Source organism: Drosophila virilis, chromosome 4, assembly GCF_030788295.1.
Source record: "Drosophila virilis strain 15010-1051.87 chromosome 4, Dvir_AGI_RSII-ME, whole genome shotgun sequence".
NCBI lineage: Eukaryota > Metazoa > Arthropoda > Insecta > Diptera > Drosophilidae > Drosophila > Drosophila virilis.
The window spans coordinates 19,533,076-19,545,853 of record NC_091546.1 but is presented as its reverse complement, the minus strand read 5'-3'; the positions used below and the strand labels follow the sequence as shown (position 1 = coordinate 19,545,853).

Here is a 12,778-nt window from a genome sequence, read left to right as displayed (position 1 = left end):
TTTTACTTGTTTTTACTGGTACCTTTTCTTTCATGTTTAATACAAAAGCGGCCACAGCAAATGAAGAGGCTGCGGAGACTGAAACAGAGCTTGAGGTTGAGGCTGGGGCAAGAGCTGGAGCTGGAGTTGAGGCCAAGTCCCGGCCAAAGGGCATTGTGCGATGCGATCCGATGCAATTCTCTGGGGATTCTTATAAGTATTTTAGCCCGAACTGCAGGCAAGCATGAGAATTTAATGAGCAGCATTGAGGCTTTGAAATTGCAGTTGTAGTTGGAGTTATGTGCAGTTTAACTTTTAATCGAGTTATTGGCAGTGGGATGAACCCGCATATTATGTCTGTATGCAATTAAATGTGCTGCTCTGCCATTTACTAGGTACAACACGCGTTGAAGGGGCAAGAGGGCAAACAATTTATTAAATTACAAAATAATAATAATGCAACTGCAATGCAAGGCATATCAGCGAATTGAAGTGCAAAGCGTTTTAGCAATTATTTTCATTTGGTATTTGCGGCTTTGGTCAAATTTAGTTTTGGTCAAACAGGCAAACATACACATATTACACATATTATACACATATTACGCAATTGTTATAGCACATGGCTATGCCTCGAATTTAGAATTGGTTTTGTTTGGTTTACTTTGGCTCGGTTTGGTGGTGTTTGGATTCGGTTCGATTCGCTTTCATTTGCTTTGTTCGATAAGCAATTATGTTCATGTTTGGTTATTGAAATTTGATTTTGCACAACACAAACGAGCACTGTGTATATATATATATATATATACGTATGTACATATATAGTTGTGTTTATATAAGATATTCGTATTAGTAGGTCTAACAAATTTGCGGTTAATTTTGAGCAATTATTGAGCGTTCAATTTATGGGGAAAATGGCAAATATACTAAGACAACAAAGTCTGAGCTGGTCTATTTATACACCACTTGGCAGAAGCCGCCAATTAGCAAGTCGCCTTCAATTGTCTGATTAACTTAATACATTTTACAAGCGAAGCACACATTTAAAACATATCCGCCTTTCGCCATTCACTGAGCTAATCACAGACCAGAACTTTAGCTCGCCCGCTTTTTGTTGCACTCTCGAACAGGTTCAATTAATTTGCGCCAGACCGAAAGTTTTCGGCTCCGCATGCTAATTGGACTTATCTATTATCTTTGGCTACGGGGCATTTGCATAATTAAACTGTCGAAATTCAATTGACTTTAAAATTTTATTTGCACCGACCGCAAAAGAAAATATTTACGCTCAAGCAATTGCAGCGAGCAGAGTAACTCGTTACTCATACGACGTGTATGCCACACATAATGCGATTCCTATGCTTGAACGTGTGCTTGGACTCAGTTTTTGAATGTAAATATGCTTTCACTTTGCGAGCGAACAGTCTTCTTTTTGTTAATGGGGTGCACCTTAAGTGGTTGTAAATCTTAAAATCATTTAAACATTATATTTTTAATAACGGAATCTGTTTGACACCTCTGAAAGTCTTGACTATTTGCACTTGAATTCATATTTTAAATAGTCTACGAGTTTTGGAATATAACAACAGGCCAGTTTGAGCAACGACCTTAATCCATGTCTTGGCTCAAAGCTGAGTTTGTCTTATAGATATTCTTAGCAAAGGCGAGTCTTATTGTAAACTAAACAATTTTTTTAAAATTATTTTATTTAATAAATTATACAAACATATATACCATAATATTTGTATGCTTTGGTGCTGGGTCGCTCTCAAAAGTTTGAAGAAAAATATGTTTTGTTTCAGCCAAAAAGTTGGGCTAAGGGTCCGATTCGTCAGAAAAAAAGAAATTCCAGTTACAAACCGGTTGGCTTCGAGGTAATTGCTTATATAAAGGGACTTTAACATATGTTGCTAGTTAATATGTGATTCAATCATCCTTAAAGGCACAGCCACAACTGTCCGGCAACTAGCTTTGTTATGGAAATTGGAAATTAATTCTTACAGCATGCTGCACATGTATAGAAACCGCGTAGCTAACTGTGCCAAAGATTGACAATAACAAATACCCGGAATTGATTGATAGTTGATGGCGATTTTAAGTGACAGCTACTATGGCAACAGCTCTGCGACTAGCTGATGCGACGAGGCGCATGAATTTGATGAACTTATTAAAATGCTGTATTCCATTTCGCAATGACGACAACACACACACAAGTTGCGAATGCCAAATCAAAGTGTGTTTTAAAGTATTCGACTCTAAAGAGCTCTCTGAGCAAATGTCTGGTTTAACTTTTGGCCGGGCACAGCGGATGTAATTTCCAGCTGAAGTTGCCAGGCACATGTTTGACTGTCTGAGGGCGTCCATAAATCTAACGGAGTGGGCGTTAACTGGGCCGCCATCCAGCCGACTATCTAACTATCTAACCATCTACATAGTTGCCCGTTTTTCCGGACTGTCTGTCTGGCATTACGTGCAAATAGTTACGTGAAATTATTTCCGGCATCGCTTACTAATATCATTCTGTTTGAGTTTCTTTTGGATAGACTTGCAAGGAAGTTGCATTCAAGCTTTCAAGTTGAAGCCTCAAAGGCAAAGACTAAGGCTTACTTGGCTGCACCCAGCGGCCTTTTCTTTCAGTTTTTGCTCTTACAAAAAGAATTACAACAATTTAATGCTTTAAGGACATTAAATATAAATAAATCTAAAGCCAAATATCTGTTGCACTTACTTAAATAAATAAAGTAAGCTGCTAAAGCGTTAAAATTCACAAAGCGCGTTAATATGCATATTTAATGTACAATATTGAAAAAAAAAAATTATTGCAAAATGTTACATCTCTCAATAATATTATATTGTATTTTTCTACTCTGCCAAGTGACATAATTACTGTTTTGTTTTTTTACAGTGCATACTTGTGGGCATATGGATAAAAGCAAAAACAATTATTTTTTAAAATTACATTGCATATCAAAACGATATTTTTGAGTGCGTTTTTTTAATAAAATAAAAAATATTGCGTATGCATATTCCTCCATATTTGGAAGGCCTGACAGCTGAATTTTAATTGAGTAGCAATTGAATTTATAGATGTATTTCATATAAGCTATTTTCACTTAAAAGTCATAAAAATAAAAGGCAATAAAGTGTAAAGAGTGTTCTTAGTCGGAGTTGCTCTCACACAGTTCGAATAACCTTTGTATCAACTCTCAAATCCGTGAGTAGTTAATTTTTACAATATTGCGACAAATTATTTCAAGCATTGCTTAAGATTATGAGAACATAGAGAGGCAACGCCTATTTAATATGTAGAGCAAGCGAGCGAGAGATTGTGCAGAAAATCTTGTGTATATTGTATACAATATGTAAATTTTGTATATTAAAATAGATATTACATATCTTAATCTTTCTATCTACAATATTCAAAATTTGCTATTATAGGGGAATAAATCAAATGAATAAATCAAATTCTTTGTATAGTTTGTGCTAACTTAAGACTCAAAATAGCTCAAATATATTTTTAACTCAAATCCAAATTCGGTATTCTCCCCGGTCTGATAACTTCATCATCTGAGCGTACCTCGGACTGTACATAACATAATTCAGAGCGCAACAACTTTTTCTTCAATGTGCAGACAGCTTCGAGTTATCGCACATTTTCATGGCTGCCGACGCACAAATTGTCGTCATAAATGTTAATTAAATTAAAATGCTAATAGGCGTGAAATATGATAACACACACACACACAGTGAGAGAGAGAGAGAGAGAGAGAGAGAGAGAGAGAGACACTCGCAGGTGGGCTACAATGCCAAAGACAGGTGGCAAGGACAGAAAAAGTGTAACAGCTGCCATTGTCTGACTGCCAGAGTGCCCCGCCCACTATTGAAAAGGGCCGCCCTATTGAAACTGAGCGCTCGCCCAATGTTGCCGCTCGCTTGATTTTCAGAATAATACTTGTAATAATTAAAATGAAAATTAGAAATGGGCAGAAAAAACTTGCGCGCTGTTAGCAAAAGCTGCTACCAACGGCAAAGCAAATAGTCAAAGGATGTGATGAGAGAGGGAGGGGGGAGGAGGGGGGGTTTTGGTTAGGGATAGATGGAAAAGATGACTCGCAGCTTGAGCTCGGAATTTGCCTTTTGGCGGCATCCAATTAAAAGGGATAAGACCTGAGACGGTGCCCAGAAAGGTGTGAACATTTAAGGCCCGTAGATGGGGTAGCCATAATTGCTAATTGCTGTGATTATGAGCAAGCGGGACAGGAGGGGGCGAACGGAGAGTGGAATCGGTGAGCTAAATATACTTCATATAGAGGCATGTTTTGTGGACTTGGAGAATTATTATCTGCGCCAGAGAAGCTTTTATTAAACTAAAAATAATTGAAACCGCTTTCCGATGATTGATTAAATGCGTAAAAAATATACAATTAAATATAATTATAATTAATCGTTATTTATTTATAATTAACAAAAATAAATAATAATGTATAAAAGGACTGTTCTGGTGAGTGGCTAGCCTTCGATTTGTATGCTTGCAGAATAGATGTGCTCAGTGTGTCGGCAAATAGAAACACACCTGGAGTACTTGACTCGGCTGCAAAGCCGAGCCAAACACCCTGGGCCATATTTTGGATGAGTTGCTCTCGCAACACCCACCGACTGTGTCTTAATGCTTATAGACCAGTGCTTATGTGGCCCGTCTGTTCAATACGAGTGTCATTCGCCACACAGACAAACAGCTTTGCCGGGACACGTAGCCCGACTTGACTGTGTGGCCCAGTTCGAAGTGGACCGCCCCATTAAGATGATGAAATGTCCCCTGATGATGCCCTGAAGCCCAGCAGCAGGACATCAATTCCACACTCCCCGAAACTTGTTGCCTATTAATTGATATTAATATTTCACTATGTGTCCTTTGTGTTCATGTAGCAGTTGTTAATGCTGTCTGCTCGGCAACACGAAAACTTGATAATGCTTAATTTGCTGTTTAATTATGCATGGAATATTTTTGTGGCCGCACTTCTTTCTAATTACTCTTGTTTGTTATCGGGCACTGCAGGAGCCGGCTTTAAAGCGGCTTAACCCAGCTCATTTCCAGGGGCCTTACATAATTTTTCAGGCACACACCATGACAATTTAGCATAGGCAACATCTTAATTTGGGCTGCATTCCAGTCCTGCTCATAGATACATATTAACTTTTACATATGTATGAATTCATGTGTCTCTGTCTGTGTATGTGTTTATGGGTAGGTTACAAATGGACGAGCTGCGTGTTACGGCAAATGTCATGGCAGCCAAACACGTTCCAAACGCATAAAAAGCTTTTGGTACTGTTTGTTTCTTTCCTTATTTGTTTTTTTTTTTTTTTTGCCTGACCAAACTAAGTGAGCTGCCTCATAAATTGCGAATTTTCCTCTTAAGGGTTCGGAGCTGTGTATTTGCTTTCAATGTGTGGAAAGATATTGTTGTGGACTAGTTGTTTATGCTGAGGGCTTAACTAATGTAAATTTAAGCTGGAACTAGGCAACAATTTCTTAACTGACCCAACAAAGCCCATTTAAAATTTGAAGTTTTTCTTAAATTAGTTTACAAATTTGTTAATCTCGTTTAAGAGACAATAAATGAATGAATTTTTATTGACATTGAACTTTTTTCTTAACTTCTTATATGAAGCATAAATTAATTGGTTTATACGATCTTAAAGAACTCTTTCCGTGCTTTTAACAAGAAAGGGATAAGTTACACATTTTCCTAGAACTATCCGAATTTATCCGAATTTCTTTAAAAAGTTCTTATTCCCTTTCATCTTGAAATGCCGCATAATTCGCAAGGCCGCCGTCAGAACGACGCCGGGCAGCTACATAAATCTACTCGGCTATAGAAAATACTCATTGTGCATGGTTCCTGGCGCTTAAAAGCCGTTTAATAAGCCTGACCACAACACATGACAAATGTGCCGCCCAAGTGGTGCATTGTGTGGCAACGCAGAGATCCCATAGCCAAAAAAAAAAAAAAAGGAAAAGCTAAAAGAAGCCAGTCGATTGCGTCTGCTGCTGCATTGGCCATAAATATTATTGCTATTTTGCTATTGAAAGCTTGACATGGCACAGATATTTTGTCGCATAATTTTCAATAAATGGCTGTAAATAATGGACACTCTGCAAGAAGATAGACCAAAACATCAAAGGGCTCTTTTTTTTGGCGGAAAAGACTCTTCAGTTGCTTTGTACAAATTCGCAATTACAAGTGTTCCATTTACGTTGAATAAATAAAATAAATAGGAATTATAATAAATAGTTGACAGCATTGCGCTTAATATTTTAGCAGTGATTTTTTTCTGAATTCAACAACAAAAACAATAACAGCGCAATGTTGGCAAAAATAAAAGTATATTTACAATTATGAATACATATAATTTGAAATATTCAATTAAATAACATAAGTTGTTATAATAATGAATAAGCAAATATTTTACTTACATAAAAAAAGTAATGAAAAGTAGAAAAAGTATTTTGCAAATTATAAATAAAATAGCCTGTTTGATTAATATTGTTTTAACTTTCGTGTAAAAATAAGTAATAATTTTAAGAGTTAAATTTATTAAATATTTATTCATATCATATCATTAGCTATAAATTAATTTATATTTATATTTAATTAAAGCAAGAATTATCGATGCTTATAACATTGTTATCGCATCATTTGCTTCCAGCCGGAATTTAATATAGATTTTGTTTTACTTTTCATTGTTTTTGTCTATATTCTCTCAATGGATGAGAGCCCCACAAGCGAAACATTCTATTGTCTATAGTCTATATTCAACACCCACCCAAATTCTACTTACATTCTCTCTCGCTCATCGCTTGCGCGTTTATTCAAGCGTCAATTAAGCGTTGCTTTGATTCAATTGAAAACTTGGAACAAGTAAATGCCCTCTACAAACAAATGAATTCGGGTAAATACTTTAAGCTGTGCATATAATAAGCAAACATGCGCAGCTGAAAGCTTCATAGTTTAAAAAAAGCTTCAAAGCAAAGCGTAATAGACAAATAACATTTTTTAAATGGAATATAATTATACAATTATAATATGGATAATCTCATTATATTTGAAAATTGTTAGTAATTTTATTAAAAACTAAAAAGTGTAATATTGAAAATAGAATAGCAATAATTATTTAAACATTTATAATATATAATAAATAATTATTATTATAATATAATCATAATATTGATAATAATTATATTAATTATTAAAAGTTGAGTAATAATAAATAAATGTGCGAATAATTTGTGTTGGGTATCTGCAAGTTAATCAAGTTCAAGTTCACACATAATTTATAATATGCTAAACGTGTGCCTCTCGCGAACTTTTTTTACTGACTGAAAACAAAGTTGTATAAATAAGACTGCACTAATTGTGAGTATCCGACTGGGCGCTACCCTGTGCCAAGCACATAAAGCCGCTACAAATATTTGAGATTTTTTTGCCTTATGGAAAATGAAAAACTTCGCAGTTGACGGATGCATCTTAATGAAATATTTATGCCGTATTCTACTCTGTGCCACTATCTATCTATTTATCTATTCGATCTAGCTTCTTATCTATCTAATTTAAGTGTCCATAATTATTTAATTTAAAGGGTACCCAAACGAATAGAGAATACCAAACGAATAGTGATCAAAATTATTTCACAAGAGTATTGTAAACAAATAAACGTATGTGTATCAAGTTGCAGCTGAACGATGATAAGCTTTATCAACGTCTATAATATTTATATACTCGATGTAAATGTATGTTTGATGCTTAAAAGATATATTCATATGGGGGCAATTGAGCAAATCTAATCAGAGAAATGCTCTCCGAAAGCTCGTGGCCCTGTCTGTTTGGGGCCTGGTACAAGTAGTCGATGATTTGACGAGCTACAGTCAGTTTTTAAATGGTTACTCGAGCGACAACATCAAAGCGTAATCATGCTTGAAATAACTTTGACCTTGCTGCTGCTACTTGCGGTGCTCTTCTATATATTCATGACCTGGAATTTTGGATACTGGCGCAAGCGCAAGGTACCGGGTCCGGCGCCGCGTATCTTCTTTGGCAACTATCCGCACATGTACAATATGAAGCGACATGCAATCTACGATCTCGATGAAATATATCGGTAAAGTGCCTGTCCATCTGAAGCTATCATCAGATTATTCGATTTATTACCCAACCAAAGGCAATACAAGCAGGAATACGATGCGGTCGGCATCTATGGCGCACGCAGTCCGCAGCTTCTGGTGATCAACCCGCAGCTGGCACGACGCGTCTTTGTATCGGATTTCAAGCACTTCCATGATAACGAAATATCCCTAATGGTGGATGAGAAGTCCGATTTTATATTTGCCAACAATCCGTTCGCCCTGGTCGGCGAGGGTTGGAAGCAGCGACGAGCGGACATTACGCCTGGATTGACCATGGGACGAGTAAGTGATATATCGAAATATATATTGGATTGCTTTTAGAAAGTCGGTAGAGCATCTTTTTACAACTAATTCACCTGCAATTTTAAATGATGCTTTACACTTCTATTATCCACCTGCCACTTCCAGATCAAAACTGTCTACCCGGTGACCATCGAGGTGTGCCAGAAGTTGACCGAGTGGCTGCGCAAGCAAATCCGCCTGGCGGAACCAGGCGGCATCGATGCCAAGGATGTGAGTAATATGCGAAATAAAAGCGAATATAACCAAGTGAAAACATTGCATTGCCTTGTCAGATGAGCCTGCGCTTCACCTCCGAAATGGTCACCGACTGCGTGCTTGGCCTGAAGGCCGAGAGCTTCACGGACAAGCCCACGCCAATTTTGGCCTACATTAAGGAACTGTTCACTCAGCCCTGGACCTTTGTTGTGTACTTTGTGCTGGTCAGCACTTTGCCGGCTCTGCGACATGTCTTCAAGCTGCGCTTTGTGTCCCGACGCATTGAGAACTTCTTTGTGGACCTGATGCAGAGCGCAATAAACGCCCGACGTGGCCAACAGGCCGCCGGCAAACAATTCGAGCGCGTCGACTTCCTTGACTATATACTACAGTTGGGCAGCAAACGGCATCTGGACACACGTCAATTGACCGCCAACACAATGACTTTTCTGCTGGATGGATTCGAGACGACGGCAACAGTCATAAGCCACATGCTGCTGCTGCTGGCACGGAATGAGCAGGTGCAGCAGCGTTTGCGCAATGAGCTGGAGGCCCATCTCAATGCCCGGGGCGTCATCGATTTTGACAAGTTAAATGAACTGCCCTTCCTGGATGCATGTGTGCAGGGTAAGTTGTGAGGCTAAACCAATCTATAATTATGACTAATACTTCCGTGCTGCGTTCGCAGAAGCCATACGCATATTTCCACCCGGCTTTATGTCCAACAAATTGTGCACTGAGCCGCTGGAGTTGACCAACAAGAATGGGGAGAATTTCATTGTGGAGCGCGGCACCACTGTGATTGTGCCGCATTACTGCTTCATGCTGGACGAGGAATACTTTCCCAATCCCCAGGTATTCCAGCCCGATCGTTTCATGCAGCCCGATGCCGCCAAAATGTATCGCGAGCAGGGCGTCTTCATGGGCTTCGGCGATGGCCCGCGCATTTGCATAGGTAAGTAGTTCGGCCTTACATGAAACTTGAGACTCTACTCTTATTATATTTCCAATTATTCCAGGCATGCGTTTTGCCATGACACAGATCAAGGGCGCCATTGTCGAGGTGCTGACCAAGTTCAATGTTCGTGTCAATCCCAAAACCCGCACGGACAATCTTTATGAACCCACAGCCTTTATAACCACTTTGAAGGGAGGCATTTGGCTGGACTTTGAGCCGCGTCAATGAAGCTCTAACTTCTGATTTTATTGTTTTTCTCAGCGCCGATTCATACGCAATAATAAACACTTTTAATAACCCCTCCGCATATCAATTGGCAGTTCGTTTTATATGCAAAAAGGGGGCACACCTTTCATTGAATTGAATGTGGTACGCGACTACAATGCAATAAACCTTAAATCTGTTATGCAGAAGAGGATGTAAGATTCGAAATTTACATAGAGCAGATATGTCTTCATCAGGCTGACAAGCAGATATCTGACAAGCAATTATCTTACAAAGATATTATAGCGAAGATCTGCCCAGATACCTTTTCGGATATATTTGAGAGCCGTATAAAATAGATTTTAAGCCCTGAAGATCCAGAGGTAAAGCTTTTTCGTGATTTGTGAACATACACGGATATCAAAACTCTTTTATATAACTAATTTCTCTTAACCTCTAATAAAAATGAAGCATATTAAGTCATATAACTAATTTCATTTACCAGAAACACAATTCAAACTTTGCCCAACCTGCGTCTAGCAGTTAGATTTAATAAAGTTAACCACAACCGCACAGTTCACAATTAATTAAATACTCAAATGTGCTCAAAGTTATTGTGAATGCGTCTGCATTACAATGTCTGTCGTGCCAAAATAAACTCAGACATGCAAATTGGACGACTCGTAAGATGCAAAACTAATTACATTTGCCAATTCCATGCGAAAATGTTTGCATCCGAGTATATGAGCATATGCTCATGTCTCTCTGGCTGCGTCTTCAACTGAGCATTTTAAGGTGCAAAAACAGTTTGTTTTTTTTTTTCGCATTTCATCAGCAAAAAGTTGCTCCTTGGCAGCAGCTGCCGTCAGTTAGACGTTGTCCCAAACGAGCCAAAGTATTGGCAAGTAAAATTTGATTGAACTGAAAGGATGAGGCGTCAGCAGCAGCAGCAGCAGCAGCAGCAGCTGAAGATTGCCATATATTATATGTTAGTTATATAGCCGTAACAAGTGCCAGTTTATTAGCCAGGCAGACAACGCAGACCCCGCGACAGCTCCACAAGTTGACGCTGCATAATTTTTGGCCGCCTCGTGCCTGGCAACGGGCAGCGTCAACAACTAAAAATATAATATTATATGCATACAAATTTATGGTATTTATTTAGTAATTTATTCATGTCTGGCAACGCCTGGCACATGTTACACTTGTCAATGCGCCTTGCCTGACTGCACCGAGTTGTTTAGCCTGTCATTCAGAGCGTGGCAGTTGTTTAAATCATATTTCGGGCCCATCAATGGGCCCAAATCGTTGGCAGTTATGCAGACAGCTTTACATAGTCGTCGAACATAAGTCAAAGTCAAAAATGAAATACAACAAATGGGTGTGCGCCAATCGGGCATGCTAGACTGGGCTATATCGTGGCAATTCTGGGACTTTCCTTTATACGAGCCAAACATATAAACAGAATGTGAATTATTCTGTATCAGTGTCTACATGCCACATTTGGCGTATCTATATCTTAAATTTCCGGAGTTGTCGAATTTAAAAAGAGGTAAGCTCGTCCTGCGCAAGATTCTAGATCTGTGTATATGTAACGAAAGTCTATAAGCCGAATTTTGTGTACTTTTCTTTTAAAATGTGCGAGCTATGAAAATCGATTAGCAAGAAAACAATATACCCTTTTTAGTCACATTTAATGAGTATTTTAACTTTTTTAGAGGTTTGCTCAACGCCTAAATTCAATTCAATTAATACCTTTTACTTTTATAAAGTCGAATGCGAGTGACTCAATTTGAACTCGAAGAGCCAGTGAATTATGTGGCAAATCCAATTGGGAAATCAAAAGCGCACATAAAATTGCATTAGCTCTAGTGCTCGTGAAGGGGCTTTACCTGAGCGGGGAACAGTTGGAGCTGACTTGGCCAAAAGTTATGCATATGCATTTCTTTCTGCCAGCTTTGAGCCGAAGTTCAATCTGCAATTTGCTGCGGCTGTGATTTGGCAAATTGTTTGTAGGAAAAACAAAAGGCGAAGACAATCCAGCTTAGACTAACAATCCATACCATCCGCACCCCCCTTAGCCCAACTTTACCTTTGACTGGGGCAATTTATATTGGCTGGCACTTTTGGCACCCCCGCCGAACCCAACTTCGACAATTGTCTGGCTGGAACATCGTTTGCTCGCGTTGTTTGCAGTTCAAAGGTTGAGCGTAGTTCAAATTGTTTGCCAGGTGTTTTTCCCAGCAGCACTTTTTCTTAGCTATTTGATCTGTGATTGAGCTGAATGAGCAAATAAACTTGCGGCTGTGGCTGTGGCTCTTGCTCCGGCTGCTGTCTTTCGAGCGCTGAAACCCAGCTGAAAGCTGATTGAGCTCAATGGGTTTCCACTTTTCACCTGTTAGGTGTCTGGACTTATTATCTGTTGCACTTAAGTCTTAGCAATTGCTGTTGATTCAGCTCAAGGTGATGCGTAAATCCTCATTGTAACCGAAGCTCAAGCAACTGCAATTCGGTATTTTCCAAATGAATATCTTTCACATGACAGTTCTTTGTGTGCGAATTCAAATTGAGATTCTCGGGGAAATTATCGTTTAATGACCAAGTTCATCACGAATATAACGAATCGCAGCAAGAAATTCAGTGGCTTTTATTTTCAGAATATCCCTTAAGCAAAGCTACAATAAATTAATTATTTACTCAATAATGTAACTCACTAACTTTATACAAATTCCGTAATTTAACTGGTATAATTTGTAACTCTTTAATTTGTGAACTCAAATTAAAGCTTAAGGACAAACGAGTAGAAAAGTTTCTATATAACTTTTCGCCTGAGTTTTAGCCACGACAAAAAGTTCAGAGGCTGATGTGGCTGTTCAAATAAAAGAAGGGATATTCACTTTAGTTAGAAACCGGAAAGCCTAAAAAGCGATTTTATAAAGTGACATCTTTTGCTGGAT

The 12,778-nt window shown here is 38.4% G+C and overlaps 1 protein-coding gene across 1 annotated transcript; it reads left to right on the top strand.

Moving 5' to 3' along the window:
- The first annotated feature begins 7,908 nt into the window (after positions 1-7,908).
- On the top strand, positions 7,909-9,930 carry LOC6627951 (probable cytochrome P450 28a5). Its single transcript, XM_002051388.4, has 6 exons — positions 7,909-8,136; positions 8,197-8,443; positions 8,570-8,674; positions 8,737-9,286; positions 9,348-9,614; positions 9,679-9,930. Exons 1-6 carry the CDS (start codon positions 7,949-7,951, stop codon positions 9,843-9,845), a joined length of 1,524 nt encoding a protein of 507 aa, XP_002051424.1. The 5' UTR covers positions 7,909-7,948; the 3' UTR covers positions 9,846-9,930.
- Positions 9,931-12,778: the final 2,848 nt, after the last annotated feature.